Source organism: Triticum aestivum, chromosome 1B (genome assembly GCF_018294505.1).
Source record: "Triticum aestivum cultivar Chinese Spring chromosome 1B, IWGSC CS RefSeq v2.1, whole genome shotgun sequence".
NCBI lineage: Eukaryota > Viridiplantae > Streptophyta > Magnoliopsida > Poales > Poaceae > Triticum > Triticum aestivum.
In genome coordinates this window covers 177,925,203-177,943,666 of record NC_057795.1, presented here as the reverse complement: position 1 = coordinate 177,943,666, position 18,464 = coordinate 177,925,203, and the positions used below count along the sequence as shown (strand labels likewise).

Below are 18,464 nucleotides of genomic sequence, written 5' to 3'. Positions count from 1 at the left end.
ATCCGCCGTGGCGGATGCTGGTGGGGTGGTCCCTTCGATCAAAAGTGATCGGGCAGGAGGACCATGGGTTGAACTTCGGGGCGACTGGCTCCATCGCGTATACGTCCCTGAGTGCACGCTTCCGCTCCCTCTTGGGTATGTGGGTTGCGTATATCATGCTCACCATCCGCACTTATGGGGGGAAACCCTTCTGTCCTCTATTGTTCGGCGGTCGGGTCTCTTCCTCGTCATCGCTATGCAGCCCCTTGTCATTGTTTTCGGCAATTAGATTGCCTACCTGCTTGAATACCCAACAGTCCCTGTTGGTGTGATTAGCTGGCTTTTCGGGGGTGCCGTGTATCTGGCATGAGCGGTCGAGTATTCGGTCCAAATTGGACGGATCCGGAGTAGTTCTTTTGAATGGCTTTTTCTGCTGACCGGGTTTGGAGCCTCTGAATCCGGCATTGACTGCCGTATCCTCAGTATTGTCGCTGTTAATGCGGCATTTGTGCTTGTTGCGACGCGACCTGCCGTTGCGGTCCTTGGTATCCAGACTGCCAGAATTTTTGTTGAGGTTGTTGCTGCGGGCTAGCCAGCTGTCCTCTCCCGCACAGAAGCGGGTCATGAGTGATGTGAGGGCTGCCATGGATTTCGGCTTTTCCTGTCCCAGGTGCCGGGCAAGCCACTCATCGCGGATGTTAAGTTTGAAGGCCGCGAGGGCCTCCGCATCCGGACAGTCGACGATTTGATTTTTCTTAGTTAGGAACCGTGTCCAGAATTGTCTGGCCGATTTTTCTGGCTGCTGAATTATATGGCTTAGGTCGTCAGTGTCTGGTGGTCGCACATACGTGCCCTGAAAGTTATCAAGGAATGCGGCTTCCAGGTCCTCCCAACACCCAATTGATTCTGCTGGCAAGCTGTTAAGCCAATGCCGAGCTGGTCCTTTAAGCTTGAGTGGGAGGTATTTGATGGCGTGAAGATCATCACCGCGGGCCATGTGGATATGAAGGAGATAGTCTTCGATCCAAACCGCGGGGTCTATTGTGCCATCATAGGATTCAATATTCACGGGTTTAAACCCTTCGGGGATTTGATGATCCATTACTTCATCCGTGAAGCATAGTGGGCGTGCGGCGCCTCTGTATTGGGCTATATCACGACGTAGCTCAAACGAGCTTTGTCTACTGTGTTCGGCCCGGCCGGACTTGCCGTGTCCGGCGTGACGGTTGTCGTCGCGTATCATGGGGCGCCCACGCGATCCGTAGATCGATCTTGATTGTCTTGCCTTATCCTCCAATATATCTCGCAAGTCCGGAGTGTTCCCCTGTGGCTTTGTGCTTTTCGAGCGATGCGGGGTACGGTTTTAGTGGAGGGCCTAGAGGCCTCTCTGTCGCGGCCACGAGGTGGTCGGTCCGCCGTATTGTGCGCTGGTGATGCAGGTTTATATGTCTCCTCCTCTAATCGGGGGAGCAGCTTGCGTTTGGGGTAGCTTTTGGAGGGGCGTTCGAGTTCATGCTCTTCGGCCGCAAGGACTTCAGTCCATCTGTCGGCTAGCAGATCTTGATCAGCTCTAAGTTGTTGCTGCTTTTTCTTGAGGATGCTTGCCGTGGCCATAAGCCTGCGTTTAAAATGCTCTTGTTCGACGGGATCCTCAGGCACGACGAATTCGTCGTCGTCGAGGCTTGCCTCGTCTCCAGAGGGAGGCATGTAATTATCATCCTCTACCTCTTCATCTGCCGCTCTCTCATGAGGGCTGGCTTCTCCGTCCTCCTATGCTGAATCTTGCTGGAGGGGGTTGTCTTCGGCATTGTCTGTGGTGTTATTATCTCCGGTGCCGGAATCTCCATTCTTGCTGTGGCGGGATTTAGAGCGGCGCCGCTGACGCAGGCGCTTAGGCTGTTTCCTGGAGGGGTCTTCCTCTGCTGTTCCATCGCCATTCCCATCCTTTGGGATGTCCACCATGTATATGTCGTATTACGAGGTGGCTTTCCAGTGCCCAGTAGGCGCTGGTTCTTGGTCATCTCCGGCATTGTCGTCCATACCGTCGATGTCTTCGGAGTCGAAGTCTAGCATGTCGGTTAGATCGTCGACAGTGGCTACTAAGTGGGTGGTGGGTGGGCTTTGAATTTCTTCGTCGTCCGCATCCCAACCGTCCTGACCGCAGTCCGGCCAGGGCTCTCCTGATAATGAGAGATATTTTAGCGAATTCAGGATGTCACCGAAAGGTGAGTGTTGAAAGATGTCCGCGGCGGTGAACTCCATGATCGGCGCCCAATCAGATTCGATTGGAGGGGGCGTGGGAGGTTCGGAGTCCGGCGAGGAGTCCGGCACCTTGGAGTCACGAGCTTCACAAGGGACAAGGTCAGTATTCGGCTCCATCGCCATAGAGGTTGCAGCCCCCGAGGCGGTGTCTAGCCACCCGTCCTCGATCTGCGCAGCCGGCTCCGAATTAAGGATCGGAGCGGACTCGTGTGCGGCCTCCAGGGCACTGTCCAGCAGCAGAGCTAAATCATGCCCATCGTGACAGTGCGGCGCGCTCGGCTGTGGCTCGAATTCATCGAAGATCAAGTCTCCGCAGATGTCAGCCATGAAGTTCAGACTTCCAAATCTGACCTGACGGCCAGGGGCATAGCTTTCGATCTGCTCCAGATGGCCAAGCGAATTGGCCCGCAGTGTAAAGCCGCCGAATACGAAGATCTGTCCGGGGAGAAAAGTCTCACCCTGGACTACGTCATTGTTGTTGATGATTGAAGGAGCCATCGAGCCTATTGGTGACGACACAGAGGAACTCTCAATGAAAGCACCAATGTCGGTGTCAAAACCGGCGGATCTCGGGTAGGGGGTCCCGAACAGTGCGTCTAGGCGGATGGTAACAGGAGACAAGGGGCACGATGTTTTTACCCAGGTTCGGGCCCTCTCGATGGAGGTAAAACCATACTCCTGCTTGATTGATATTGATGATATGGGTAGTACAAGAGTGGATCTACCACGAGATCAAGGAGGCCAAACCCTAGAAGCTAGCCTATGGTATGATTGTTGTTCTGTCCTACGGACTAAAACCCTCCGGTTTATATAGACACCGGAGAGGGCTAGGGTTACACAGAGTCGGTTACAATGGTAGGAGATCTACATATCCGTATCGCCAAGCTTGCCTTCCACGCCAAGGAAAGTCTCATCCGGACACGGGACGAAGTCTTCAATCTTGTATCTTCATAGTCTTGGAGTCCGGCCAATGATGATAGTTCGGCTATCCGGATACCCCCTAGTCCAGGACTCCCTCACCCGTACACTTCACGGCAGAACGGTCGAGCCGAACGTGTCCTTTGCACTCTGAATGACTGCGTTCGCACGCTCCTGTTTCATGCCAATGTGCCGCCTCGTTTCTGGCCGGATGCACTCGCCACTGCATCACTTCTTCTTAACATTAGACCCTGCCGCCCACGGTGGAACTACGCACCTCACCATCTTCTCTTTGGTACGCCCCCGTCTTATGACGACTTGCGTATTTTTGGGTGCCTTTGATATCCCAGCACTGCCGACACTGCTTCTCACAAGCTTGCACCTCGATCTATCGCTTGCATCTTCATCGGCTACCCCTCCAACTCTAAGGGATATCGGTGCTACGATCCCGTCTCGCACCATGTGTTCACCTCCCGGCACGTTTACTTTGATGAGCATGTGTTTCCGTTTCACCAGGTACCCCCGGCTGTTCCTCCCGCCACTGGTGACGCGGGCTCCTCGACGCCTCTCCCAGGGCACTCGTGTGCCTCTCTTGGCCCGCCCCCTGGCTTTGAGGCGCGCCCCCTGCATGCGGCGCCTCCTCCAGCAGCGGCGCTGGCACCCCCAGCGCCCCCGACGTTGGCGCCCGCGGCCCCCCCGGCGCCCCCGGTGCCCCCAACGTTGGCGCCCCCGGTGCCCGCGGCCCCCTCGGCGCCCGCGGTCCCCGCGGCGCCCCCGACATTGGCGCCCCCGGTGCCCGCGGCCCCCTCGCTCCCCCCGGCGCCATCGCCGCCTGTGGCCGGTCCGGTCACCCACGCCCGTATGGGTGTTTTTCGCCCGAGCTCGCGTTACGCCTCGGATGACTACGTCCATGCGGCATCCACCTCTGAGCCATCGCCGTTGCCGTCCTCCGTTCGAGCCGCTCTTCGTCACCCGCTCTGGATGGTTGCGATGCAAGAGGAGTTTGATGCCCTGTTGCGCAATCGAACGTGGCAGCTTGTTCCCCATCCCCGGCACGCCAACGTGATTACCGGGAAGTGGGTCTTCAAACACAAGCTCCGTCCCGATGGTACCCTTGATCGCTACAAAGCGCGCTGGGTCGTTCGTGGATTCCGACAGCGTGCTGGCATCGACTTCACCGACACATTCGCTCCGGTCGTCAAGCCCGGCACGATACGCACGGTTCTCCACCTTGCGGTCTCCTGTGCTTGGCCGGTGCACCAAATGGACGTCTCCAACGCCTTCCTTCATGGTCACCTCGAGGAGTAGGTCTTCTGCCAGCAGCCCACCGGGTTCGTTGATCCAGCACTTCCCGACCACGTGTGCCTGCTTTCGCGGTCCTTGTATGGACTCAAGCAGGCTCCGCGTGCTTGGTACCAGCGCATTGCGGCGTTTCTTCATCAGCTTGGGTTCTGCTCCACTCGGTCGGACGCTTCTCTCTTTGTTTATCAACAGGGCTCCGACACGGCCTACTTGCTGCTATATGTCGATGACATCATCCTGACGGCATGTACGGCTGGCCTTCTCAGTCATCTCACGGCTTGTCTTCGCGCTGAGTTCGCCATCAAGGACTTGGGTCCTCTGCACTACTTCCTCGGTGTTGAGGTGGTGCGCCGTCCGGATGGCTTCTTTCTTCATCAGCGGAAGTACGCTCATGAGCTCCTGGAGCGCGCTGGCATGCTTAACTGCAAGCCCGCCGCCACGCCTGTTGATACGAAGGCCAAGCTCTCTGCCACAGATGGTTCCCCTGCTTCGGATGCTGCTTTCTATCGGTCTATTGTTGCTGCTCTCCAGTACCTCACTTTGACTCGGTCAGAGATCCAGTATGCAGTACAGCAGGTGTGTCTTCATATGCATGCTCCTCAGAATGTTCATTGGGCCGCTGTCAAGCGGATTCCCCGCTATGTTTGTGGCACTATGGATCTTGGAGTCACGCTTCACGCCTCCGCCGACACCGCCCTCACAGCGTACTCCGATGCAGACTGAGCGGGCTGCCCTGACACACGTCGCTCCACCTCGGGCTATTGTGTCTACCTTGGACCCTCCCTTATCTCGTGGTCGTCCAAGCGGCAGCCTACGGTCTCTCGCTCCAGTGTTGAGGCTGAGTATCGTGCGGTGGCCAACGTCGTTGCTGAGTGTTCCTGGTTTCGTCAGCTGCTTCAGGAGCTGTCTTGCCCTGTTGACCGTGCCACGGTGGTCTACTGCGACAACGTCTCGGCGGTTTACCTCTCCGCTAACCCGGTGCATCATCGACGCACCAAGCATATTGAGTTGGATATTCATTTTGTTCGGGAACAGGTGGCTCTTGGCCACATTCGTGTTTTACACGTTCCTACTTCCCAACAATTTGCAGATATCATGACCAAGAGCTTGCCTACGGCGTCATTTGAGGAGTTCTGGTCCAGTCTTTGCGTCAGCCGCGGTGCCGCTTCGACTGCGGGGGGTGTTGAGTAGGATATTTATGCATGTATATTGTCTTTTGTACATTAGACCCACCTCTCTAGTTTGTTGTATAGATTGAGATAGAGGCCCCACCTTGTACTTATATATACCGTGCACATTGCACCGAATCAATACATCGTGCAATCATCACATCTAACACTCTCTGCTGCTCCCGGCAACCAACGAGCCTCCGTGAGCTCCCTTGGTGAGCTTCCCCTCTGTTCCCGCCTTGCATCGACCTCAAACCGTGCCGAATACTACTGCCCCACCGCCATGTCCGCGGTCGTGCACCTCCGCTCCTCACAGCACGCCGTGGCCGCCGCGCCCGCGTGCTGCACAGCTCGCGCGCTGCTGGCGTCTGCTGCCGCAAGGCCGCGAGCGCCGCACCGCAGACGCCCGTCGTCGCGCTTGCCCGTCGCTCCCTGGCCTCGCCAAGGCGCGGCCTTAACTGCTGCTCTTGCTGCACTGTCTTCTGCTACTACTTGCCGTTGCTGCTGCTCCTCTAGTCCTCTTAGCCGCTGCTTTGCTCTGCTGCTGGCAGCCGCACTACTCTGCGTACTGCTGCTGCTCAAGCCGCTGCCTGCTACTGTGGCTACTTACTACAGCTGTTGCTTACGACTTGCTGCGTAGCCGGCCGCCGCTGCTCTAGCTGCTCCTGGATGCTAGTTTTGTTACTCCTAGATGCTGTGCTAATGGCCATGGCCGAGCAAAGCATGAGTGATGTGCGTGTACGTGTACAGCCAAGCCACCAGTGGCCGGCCCGTCCAAATTAGCTTAGGGGATAAGTTCCAGTTAGTTTAATTGCTAGCCAATGACAGGTAGACCCCATCTCTAATTATCTCTTTAAAAGGAAAATACTAAATCTGTGAGAATGACACTGGCCCCACTACCCAGGTTTGACCAGTCAACAGTTGACTAGTCAACCACGGACTGGACTAATTGACTAGGTCAACCCAGCCCCCTGGCCCCACATGTCATTGACTGTGGCTAGCCCCTGCTGAGTATAAAATGTATATTCTGATCTAATTCGATTTTAAGAATAAATTCAGGAATTTTTAAAAAAAACTTTAAAAAATTAATATAAAATAAACCGTAACTTGAATGAAAAAACTTTGTACATGAAAGTAGCTCAGAACGACGAGACGAATCCGAATATGCAGTTCGTTCGTCCGCAACACATTCCTAGCATAGCGAACACGTAAATTTCCCCCTCCGGTTCACCTGTCCGAAAACGCGAAACACCGGGGATACTTTCCCGGATGTTTTCCCCCTTCGCCGGTATCACCTACTACCGCGTTGGGGCACACCTAGCACCGCGTATTGCCATGTTACGCTTTGTATTGCTTTGTTTGCTCTATTATTTATTTGTGTTCCCCCTCCGTTACTTCTTTCCGGTAGACCTCGAGACCATCGCCGGTACCCCAGTGACCGACTACATCAACGACGACCCCCTCCTTCTGGCAAGCCCCCCCCCCCTTTGATCACCAGATATCCCCTATTCTTCCCTCTACTGCTTGCATTAGAGTAGTGTAGCATGTTACTGCTTTCGGTTAATCCTATTCTGCTACATAGCCTGTCATTGTTGCTACAGTTGTTACCCTTACCTGCAATCCTAAATGCTTAGTATAGGATGCTAGTATTTCATCATTTGCCCTACATTCTTGTTAGTCTGCCTTGCTATACTATCGGGCCGTGATCACTCGGGTTATACTATACATACATATACTATACAGGTGGTGACTAAAGTCAGGTCAGCTCGTTGAATACCCGCAAGTGATTTTGATGTGGGGGTTGGAAGGACAGGTGGCTCCATCCCGGTAGAGGTGGGCCTGGGTTCCCGACGGCCCCGGACTGTTACTATGTGGCGGAGCGACAGGGCAGGTTGAGACCACCTAAGAGAGAGGTGGGTCTGGCCCTGGTCGGCGTCCGCGGTTACTTTAAAATAACACGCTTAACGAGATCTTGGTATTTGATCTGAGTCTGGCCACTGGCCTATACGCACTAACCAACTACGCGGGAAAGATATGGGCACTCGACATCATGGTATCAGCCGAAGCCTTCATGACGTCAGCAACTGAGCGGCGCTCGCCGGATTGGAACGTAAGCCTGCTCTTGTATTAAGGGGGCTAGTTCTGCTTCCGGCCGCCCTCGCAACATGCAGGTGTGCAATGGGCGATGGGCCCAGACCCCTGCGCCATAGGATTTAGACCGGCGTGCTGACCTCTCTGTTGTGCCTAGGTGGGGCTGCGACGTGTCGATCTTCCGAGGCCGGGCATAACCCAGGAAAGTGTGTCCGGCCAAATGGGATCGAGCGTGTTGGGTTATGTGGTGCACCCCTGCAGGAAAGTTTATCTATTCGAATAGCCGTGTCCCTTGGTAAAAGGACGACCCGGAGTTGCACCTTGACCTTATGACAACTAGAACCGGATACTTAATAAAACACACCCAGACAAGTTCCACAGACAACCCGATGATCGCTTTTCCACAGGGCGACGAGGGGAGGATTGTCGGGTAGGATTATGCTATGCGATGCTACTTGGAGGACTTCAATCTACTCTCTTCTACATGCTGCAAGATGGAGGCTGCCAGAACCGTAATCTTCGATAGGACTAGCTATCCCCCTCTTATTCTGGCATTCTGCAGTTCAGTCCACTCATATTGCCTCCTTACACATATATCCATGCATATGTAGTGTAGCTCCTTGCTTGCGAGTACTTTGGATGAGTACTCACGGTTGCTTTCTCCCCCCCTTTCCCCCCTTTCCTTTCTTTCTGGTTGTCGCAACCAGATGCTGGAGTCTAGGAGCCAGACGCCACCGTCGATGATGACTCCTACTACGCTGGAGGTGCCTACTACTACGTGCAGCCCGCTGACGACAACCAGGAGTAGTTTAGGAGGATCCCAGGCAGGAGCCCTGCGCCTCTTTCGATCTGTATCCCAGTTTATGCTAGCCTTCTTAAGGCAAACTTGTTTAACTTATGTCTGTACTCAGATATTGTTGCTTCCGCTGAATCGTCTATGATCGAGCACTTGTATTCGAGCCCTCGAGGCCCCTGGCTTGTATTATGATGCTTGTATGACTTATTTATGTTTTAGAGTTGTGTTGTGATATCTTTTCGTGAGTCCCTGATCTTGATCGTACACATTTGCGTGCATGATTAGTGTACGATTGAATCGGGGGCGTCACAAGCTAGTGCCGTATCGCCCTAGGTTATGACTGTCTCATGATGAATATCATCCAATGAATCGCCGATCCAATGCCTACGATTTTCCTACATATTGATCTTGCTAAGTTACTACTGCTATTATTACTATTGCACTTGCTACAAAACTATTGCTATCACTGTTACCGTTACTATTGCTGCTGCTACTATTATCAAAACTATCATACTACTTTACTACTGATCACTTTGCTGGAGATAATTAATCTCCAGATGTGGATGAATTGACAACTCAGCTGCTAATATTTGCAAATATTCTTTGGCTCAGTGTCGAATCTATAAATTTTGGTTCAATACTCTACCCTCGAAAAAAGTTAGATCCCATATATTTGTGGGTTATCAATGCCCTATGACATAGTGAAGGAATAACGTATCATGTCCTCCTATATCCTATAGGACTACAAAAAAGGTAAAATTTTGAACAGGAAAATGTTTGATATATCCAATAGGACTACAAAAATGTAGAATTTTAGACAGGAAACAGAATATCTACTAAGAAGTTTAAGCTTATGAAACTTTCCTCAGAAAATAGAGTATAAATGTATACTATCATAAAATTCCTCTGGATTGCATTCATGTGAATCAAACTATCATTGAAGGAAAAAATCCAGAGGATTCAAATCCTCCGGAAATCCTATGAATATCATATGAATCAAACGAGCCCTAATTAAATTAATATTTTTTTGACCAAAACACTCCCCAAAAGGTATTTTATTATATCCGAGAAGATTAAGAAACACAAATGACCCAAGATATTTAGGTTAGAAAAACCAAAGGATATATAGCTTCTAATCGATGAATACAATGTCACACAGTTGAATCATCCCTCCTTTTTATTCTCTTGACCAGACTGTAGCTCCCAAACCTCATCATCGCTTCACCCACAACAGGCCTCTGCAACAACAGGCCCCACCCTGGCCCCTTTTTATTCACCTGCATCTCAAACCACAACAAGAAACGAGTTTGTATTCTCCAGCAGCAACTTCTTCGTCCATCCACCCCTAAACGAACTTGCAAAATTCCTTTGTGAAAACAGTGCAGAAAGACTCGCGGAAAAAAGCACGGGAAGGCACACAGTGAAGAGGTGATGGGTAGTCAACTAAAGCATTGTACGAGTGAATATAAGCGTAGTTGGATTCCAACGAGAATGACATCAGATGACGACAAGCACGAAAGAGTGGAGCAAGACCCAAACAGTGTGAATGCAAATTTGCCCCCAAGAGGAAGCGTGAACGATCCAAAGAACCTTTGAAAAGATGTGAATCTTGAGTCTATGAAAATTGTTTACCAACCAACTGGCTTCCGTCCCTCGAGATATACATGCATCAACTATTCTTTTTAAAATCTGTGGCTATGATTGTGTCACATCCAAAGTATATTTATCGACAGAACCACTGATGGATCATGCCATGGTATCTGCTCGTCACAGAGTATGTGAGGACATTAGTTCTTTATAATACCGCAGTGTAAATTCATGGATTTTTGAACTTTTTCATGAGTTAAAGGTGAAACCAAATATATCTCAAAAGGGAATGTATTAAAAGGAAACTCACAAGAAATGTGTTACTAGTCCATGGGTTATCCACAGCCAACCTCTCCGATAACGGTGGGTGACCTATTTTTCCTTTCATTTATTCATTATTTTAGCGCCGGCGAAGTAAATACTATTACAGTAACCGACGGACGGCGACGCGAGTGACGGACGGCAACGGATCCCTGTGCGTGCTGCGTGCGTGTGGGTGTGCTGCCCGGAAGACGGGATCTTTCCTTCCCTGATTCCAGCACATTGTTGTTCCATCCAATGATGATGCGCTAGTCGCTAATCCGCACGAATTATCCGCAAGAATATCAGGGCTGGGGTTTCTCGGCGTTGGCCACGGGCGGAGCCACAGAAATGGGGGCCGAGAGCAGCGGCTAATTTTAGCCAGCAGCGCGGAGGAAAAAGCCTGAGGCAGCCGCTCGCCCGCCTGCCTCCAAGAAACCGCGGCGATCTGTCGCCTATCCAATCGCCGCTGAACTCTAATTCGATTTGGTTTTCCTGGGCGCTGGGAGAGGATGCAGTGGGTGGGCCTGAGCTCGCCGCCGGCGGCGCCGACGGTGGTCTGGATGCGGCGGCGTCCAAGAACAACGAGATGGCCGCAGAGGAGCTCGTCCGCCGCACGGAGGGCGGTCGTGGCGGCCGCGTCCTCGTCCCCACCGTCATCCGATGCCAACTCGAGCTCCAACTCGCCGGGCAGTGACGAGGAGGCGGAGGAGGCCGCGGGGAAGGCGGAGGGTGACAAGACGGCGGCGGCCTTCTTGTTGAGGAGCCAGAAGTACGCTATGCTCAAGCAGCAGCTCGCCGTAGCCGCCCAACTCGAGGTACAGCCCGCAGAATGCAAAAATTGCTACCAACCAATGCAAATCTGTGCTGCTCGGCGACTGTAAGTTGCGATTTGGTGCAGGATTACAAGGAGGCTGCGAGGTTGAGGGACTCGTTGAGGTTGTTCGAGGAAGAGGAGCCCGTCCTCCGCCTCCGCCGCTCGCTGAAAAAGGCGGTCGAGGAGGAGAGGTTTGCGGTACTGCACTCATCCATTGCCATTGTTCCTGCTGCCAATTTTGCTACATCTAGCTTCTAGTTGCTACATTTCCATACAAGAACATGTAGAATTCCCCTTTAGGCATTGGCAAAGCTGGATCTTACGGTCTTACCATCCAGCTACGGTAAGAATAGCTGATTAAACCAAAATGACGCAGCGGCTTAGTATAGAAGTACGATGCTGCACGGCTTCTATCTCTCATTCCTGTGCTGACCACTGATTCAACAATTTAACTGGATGCCTTAGTATTTTTCTTCCTCATGTTTGAAGAGTCTATTGCAATGAAAGGAAGTCTTAAGGCAGACATTTTAACAAGCATGTGGCCATACTCGATCTCCTCTGTTCCACTCATGGTTGGAAATTGTGCCTTTTCTGTTATCATTGTTTGAACTGTCAATGTGATCAATACTTATGCTCAATTTATACCACTTCACTGTTATAGGCTTAGAGCTATTTCGTTGTCTTGCTGGTCTCAAGCAAACATGTTTTGTTCACCTCTTAGCATTCTATGATGTTCATAAATTTTTCTGCACTTATACTTTTCAGGATGCTGCCAAGTACAGAGATGAACTGATGATTTTGGCTCCGCACTCCCTCCTCAAATGTTCTAGTGATGCTACAACTCTGGTATTTCTTCTGGTTGAATAATTCTCTGATGCTGCAACTTTGTTATCTTTTCTAAAACTGAATACTGACATCTCCCTTTCACAACACACAATCTGCTGAGTTTTCTAGGTAATCATTCGGCTGTTCGAACTTCAGCATTAAGGTTTACTATAATTTTCTATGACATCATTGGAGCGCTGAATAGACACCAGTTAGTTATGTGAGCAAGAATTCACTAGGAAACTTAGTAACTACTATGAAAAGCGAAAGAAACATAAGAGGCCAACAGGGTCAGGGTCTAGGAATTTCTTTGTACCTCACTTGGTCAAAACTGCACGCTTTGTGCACGACTAGGTCAATCCACATGTTAGGGCACTCTTTTCTTTTTAACATAATCTCAACCTTTACTGGTGTTGGGTCTACCGCCCAGCTTTTTGTACATGTTCTAGCATGCATGTTGAATTTACATGTGCCGTGGTTGATGTGCAATGCACCACTTCCCAACTCTGTTAATTTTTTGATTTAATTACATTTTATTGGAGGGAACTACTTTACATGAAAGATGTGGTTGTGCGATGCTATTTCACATGTATAACTTGGGATGGCTGTAAGGATATGTTTTTTTGGAAGTTCCGCTGTTAAGGAAAAGCTGAATCAACCTAGGAATTGATCAGAACTACTTATTTTCTCATAATCTTCGTCATAGTACTACATTTTAATGATATAGATAAAAAAATTCTTTACAACGTTGACCAATTTCAACTTGTTTTCCTAATATTGTTGAGAAATTTGGATGTTACAGGGGATAAGGGTTCAAGTCAGGAGTGTCTATATTGAAAGCCGGAGCCAACCCTTAAAGGGGAAGTTCTTTTTTGCCTACAGAATCAGAATTACAAATAATTCTCAGCGTGCTGTACAGCTTCTCAGACGACACTGGATTGTCACTGATGCAAATGGAAGGACAGAGAATGTTTGGTTAGTCTGTGATATAATCACCATATTGTAATTATCTTAAGCAAAACACTAATATGACTTGTTCAATTCTTGTCAGGGGTGTTGGTGTAGTGGGAGAGCAACCTGTGATATTCCCAAAGACGGGTTTTGAGTACTCATCCGCATGCCCACTAAACACTCCAAATGGGAGAATGGTAAGATGATACAGGTTTCTTTTCTTGCACAATTTCTTCACAGCCCATGCCTCCATGTTTTTAAAGAAGACAGTACTGGTCAACTTTTACCCGCACGAGAGATTCTTATGATTCTTTGATCTCTGGAGCTCATACCCAAGAATCCTCGACTCAGTTGTTTTGAGCTGTTTGTTGCATTTGGATGTTTACGCCTTGTGGCATATCTGAAAAGTTAAGCTTGACCTGAATAAATGTTCTGAATTGCAGGAAGGTGATTTTGAGATGAAGCACATTGACAAGGTTGGATCCTCGACATTCAATATCGCTATCGCACCATTCTCTCTGTCAATCCTCGGGGACGACAACGACGCTCCCCTCTGAAGGTGATTGAGTAGCAGGGCGAGTTTGAAGAAAACGGCAATGCCAGTAAGAGTTTGCACAAATACACAAACACTTGTTAGCGAAGTATTTAGAGCACAGAACTTAGTCCAGACTGATGTTATATCTACTATGAAAAAAAGAGTTAAATGTGAATGGTGGAGGTATTGGAATGTATGGAAATTAACACGGATCTTGTAAATTTGTGGGCTATGAGCGCTTACTGTATCAATTCCACTTTTGAATGTACAGCACATAGAAAGGTCTGTTGATTTGCGTGTTTAGTGGAGTGTGGCGTTGCAGAGGCCGGGCTCCATGGAGCCCGTTTTGCAAAATAATAATAATATATATATTTATTTAAAAGTTTTAAAAATGGTCAATTTTTTTATACAAGTACATATGCATGTTCTTCAAGTAGGTACAGGTTTCATCAGGTAATTCGATTATTTGCGTGCTACAAAAAAATAGATAAATATCTAGCCCAAAAACAACAAACAAAAAGCCCATTTTAATCTGTGTGTATTTATCTTTTTTGTATACATTACATATGACCATATATGTTCATGAAATTTTATATGTGTATATTACAAACCACACACATCTATGTATATACCTTTTTTTTCAATATGTGGAAATAGTATTTTCGGTGAAAAAATTAAAGAGCTCTATGGAGCTCAGCCTCTGTATGCACTTTTCGGTGTTTAGTGCCTCTTTGATCCGAGGATCGTTATTGTTAGGAATTATTGGTACGTAGTTGTTTGATTTGTATGATGTTGTGTTAATCTGGTCACACTAAAATATACAGGAAAACTTCAAATGTAGAAGTATAAATTTGGTGATCTACCTACATCGTGAAATATCACTGCACATGATAGAGCAGTAAAAAAGAAAAAGAAAAATGTAATATTTTATATGCACTAACTGAAAGTGGAATAAGCGGATGGATATAATAATCCCTAACAGTAATGCTAATTGGCGAACGTTTGCTGGAAAGAAACTCCCCACGAACGCCTTCACAGCCATTTGATCGAGATACACGGTGGTAGTTTTTCAAAAAACATTGCCTTCTCTACAAGGAATTGTCATGCTAGTCTAAAATTGGCTACCACCCCTGTAACTAAAATTACCATGAAAAACATTCGCAAATACCATCCTCCCCAACGAGCATTCGCCATCTAAGAGGGTCCATTTCTGAAGTATTTAATATGACATATACATACATGTCATATGTGGTTTGGTCATCACATGAGCAAGAAGTTTGTTACCCCTTCGCCCCTAAAGAGGCGGCATATCAATTGAGTCAACTAGATTACCCGTTGCGCCAAATGGCCCATGGTTCTAGTTCAAACCCAGAGTTGTTTGCTAAAAAGTGCTTATCACCGTGGTAATATTTTGTATCCTTTGTAATGCTTAAAAATGAGGAGAACGATTATTTGAAAATATGTAGCATCATTTTCAATTATCTGTACCATTTTCTTCCATCTTTATAAATTTCTATGATAATATGGGGAAAAAAGGCATACACTGGTTTATTATACTAGTAAGCTTGCACGTGCAATGCACGTCTGACTTACCATCAAATATGCTAATCTTTATTTGCAAGAAAGCAATATTTTTCATATAGACAAAACCTCCCGAACAACAAAATATTAATCAGATGTCATCATCTATCTGAACCGTCATATAAAGCATTGAAAATGGTCGAATGATTTAGAAGCTGATCTGTTGATAAGTATACTTTGGCTCTGGTAGCACTGAATATTAGTTCCAACAAAAAAAGAGCTGAAAAAGGCATAGTAATTCAGGTTGCCCACAAAAGTCCATGTATCCATCACATATTTTTCATGTGTATGATCATGAACTTACCTAAAACAAAACAATCAAGAAGACTGTCATCCAATAATCCATTAGAAAACTGGAACGAAATGCCTACTGGTAAGGTGCTTCTAGTATTGGAAATTTTCTAGATTCTAACGCCTAACAACGTAGATATGTTAACATTCAACACCTAACAAATAGTATGCCCCACCATGTGTCTCAGAAAGTAGATATGTCATGATAGTATCCAAGGTTTCCAAGTATGAGAGGTCTCCAAAATTTCTAAACATAACCAAATCTAAATTCCATGTATTTGCAGCCTTGAGAAGAATTTATACGATCATGAATTCAAATAAATGATTTGAAAATCGTCAAAGATAATGCACCAATGAATCAGTAGCAGCAGTAACCTAGCTCCAGCCTCGCACATATAATATACCTTAGGCATGACGAAGAGAGCCAATTTTCCTAGGAAGAATATTATGTAAAGCTGTCAATTCTCAAGTTCCTAATTCAGAAATACATAAAGGCCTACATCACAATTAATACATGCCATGTCAATTCTCAAATTCCTATTTCAGAATTACATAAAGGCCTACATCACAACTAATACATGCCATGTCAATTCTCAAATTCCTATTTCAGAACTACATAAAGGCCTACATCACAATTAATACGTGCCATGGCACTGAAAGTATGCATGTAAATGATGATATGAAAAAACACTGTATTTTCTATTAACAAGTAGAATGGAAAACAAAATCCTATATGTAATATCTGATGTTGTTATGCTAACGACATGGATGTCACGACTTCTGTACAGCAAACATCAAAGTAGGTAAATTGTGAACTTATGACCTATGAATCTACTATGTACTGTACATGAAATAAAACTTACATTCATTGCTATAATTCAGCATTTGGTGTGAGCTTAAGATAACATACAACAACTGAATATTGCAGCATGTTAAGAACTCCTTGCCTACCTAGAAAGCTAGAAATATTTGCAACAAAAAGGCACCAAATCTCTATCTTCCGCCACACAGAGATCCCCAAGACCACCTGAACTTTCAATTAAATGGATGATTAATCACTACACGTCAACATTAGCTCCCCCAAGAAAGTACAAACCAAACCGTGACTTGAGAGGGAGATAAACGGATCGAGTTTAATCATGGTCCCACATATTCCAAGTTTTCCTTGCTATTGTTATTTCGATCTGTGCACACAAATAATCAGGAATTAATTGACATAGAGCGAGGAATTAGCAGGAAGACATAGAGGAATAGTACAGGCTACAGAGTAATCTTCTCCGAACCACAAGACAGAGCACAACCAGCTTCCTCTTCCCAACGCCAAGCCGCCAACCCCTCTGCATCCTCCGAGAGCAGAGCAGAGCACAGCCGGCATCACGACAACACGCCTGCTTCACGCCCTTACAGGAAACCCCTCTCCATCCTCGGGCGCAGTCGTGCCCCTGCCCACCAAACGCGTACAGCAGGCCAGCCGCGCACGCCTGCCATCTGCTCTCTGACCGCGCCGCCGACGGAACGAAGCCTGTCCGAGGCAATGGCTGAACCGGCCTCACCTGCACCATGAAGCGTGGCTGCGACCTACTCTCGACCCGTATGCCATACCCGCTACCTCGGCTTCTTGCTCGTCCTCTTCGTCCTTACAGTATTCCTGCTCATCCCAATTTCCTAGCGTCGCAGAGGTCAGAGCAGAGGGCGAGGGAGAGGCACATGGTGCCGGCAAGTGAGTGGAATAGGACCATGGAGGAAGAAGGAGAACTCCTGATGCGCCAGCCCCGCGCCATCAACGACCGCTCGTCGACGTCCAAGACGCCCATGATCCATAGCTAACCCACGTCCGCCTCCACATCCTCCTTCGGTTTGCCGTAGGCGACCTGAGCGGTGGTGGCGAGAGTTAGTTGTGGTTGGAGGCGCTGGAAACCAGTGGGGGATTGTGGGAAAGAGCAGCGAGAGGGAGAGGGCAAGAGGGGCACAGGGATCTCGGGAAGATGGACAAGGGGAGTGATCCTCGGCAGAATTTTCAAGAAAGGAGCGGGGCATGGCGGGGGAATATTTGTCCGCTCGACAGAGTATAGAGCTAGTTTGGTTCTTGTCCTGGGGGCTACGCCTGAGAAAAAGTAATGCCTGAGAATAGCCTGGGCATTTGCTAGTTTCTGCCTGGCCAGGCACGCATGCAACCATTGTGTTTGGTTTGAGTAGCTAGCCTGGAGAACGTGCTACATAAAAAGGTGTGCTAGTTTCTGACACACAATGCAATTAATATATGTATTTGGTCCAGGCAGCCTAGCCAGGCGTGGAGAGAAGGACGCATGAGCCAGGATGATCCTCCTTCCTGGGCTAAACACCATATTTTATTTGAATTTTTTAATTGGGCCAGGCTAATGAGAAATCCAGGCCAGGCAACCTTTTCTTGTTTCAGGCACCAACCAAACAGCTACCAGGCAGGCTTCAGGCACAAGCCAGGCCAGGCGCCGTGAGCCGTGGAAGCCAACCAAACTGACCCATAGTCCGTCAACGTTAAGTGCTATGTGCAATCCTAACCTCTGTTTTAGGCCGTTAGATATCATTAAGTGGGATAATCTGATGGCACAAATTAATCTGGGTACACATAATGGGGTGGTTATAGAAAAGAAAATGTTCTCTTGTTTAATAGTAGGATTGATACTCCCTCTGTTCTTAAATATTTGTCTTTCTAGATATTTTAACAAGTGACTACATACATCCGTGTGTGGTAGTCCATTTGAAATGTCTAAAAAGAAAAAAATATTTAGAACGAAGGGAGTATTCATCAGGGTGCCATGAAATGTGGGCCTAATTTGTGCCTCTTTGCCTAGATCTAATCTAACCCATTGCACCAAATAACGCAGATTCAAGCCTCTTCCGGCAGTAGGTCCACTGTGTCTTAGGGGTAGTGGTAAATACATCACAGTAGCATGGCTTCAACAAAAGTGTACTTCCGTGAGAACCAAATACTTCTTTTTTGCAGATGGGTGAGAACAAACAACGGCGGCAAGTTTCTTCGGTGACTTTATAAGGCCCTTTTCCTAGTAGGGTATGTTGGCC

General features: G+C 48.1%; 1 protein-coding gene across 1 annotated transcript; it reads left to right on the top strand.

The window, feature by feature from the left end:
• The first annotated feature begins 10,574 nt into the window (after nucleotides 1–10,574).
• Nucleotides 10,575–13,835, top strand: LOC123114432 (uncharacterized). Its single transcript, XM_044535903.1, has 6 exons — nucleotides 10,575–11,222; nucleotides 11,306–11,419; nucleotides 11,987–12,067; nucleotides 12,849–13,021; nucleotides 13,098–13,194; nucleotides 13,441–13,835. The coding sequence occupies exons 1-6, from the start codon at nucleotides 10,917–10,919 to the stop codon at nucleotides 13,552–13,554; spliced, it is 885 nt and encodes a 294-aa protein (XP_044391838.1). The 5' UTR covers nucleotides 10,575–10,916; the 3' UTR covers nucleotides 13,555–13,835.
• Nucleotides 13,836–18,464: the final 4,629 nt, after the last annotated feature.

What these genes read in the sequence shown, in the direction of transcription:
- LOC123114432 (XM_044535903.1), top strand. Translation starts at nt 10,917, where the DNA reads ATGCAGTGGGTGGGCCTGAGCTCGCCGCCGGCGGCGCCGACGGTGGTC. An exon ending in CTAGTGATGCTACAACTCTG is followed by an intron (nt 12,068 to 12,848) that starts GTATTTCTTCTG and finishes TGGATGTTACAG; the next exon opens with GGGATAAGGGTTCAAGTCAG. An exon ending in GGAAGGACAGAGAATGTTTG is followed by an intron (nt 13,022 to 13,097) that starts GTTAGTCTGTGA and finishes AATTCTTGTCAG; the next exon opens with GGGTGTTGGTGTAGTGGGAG.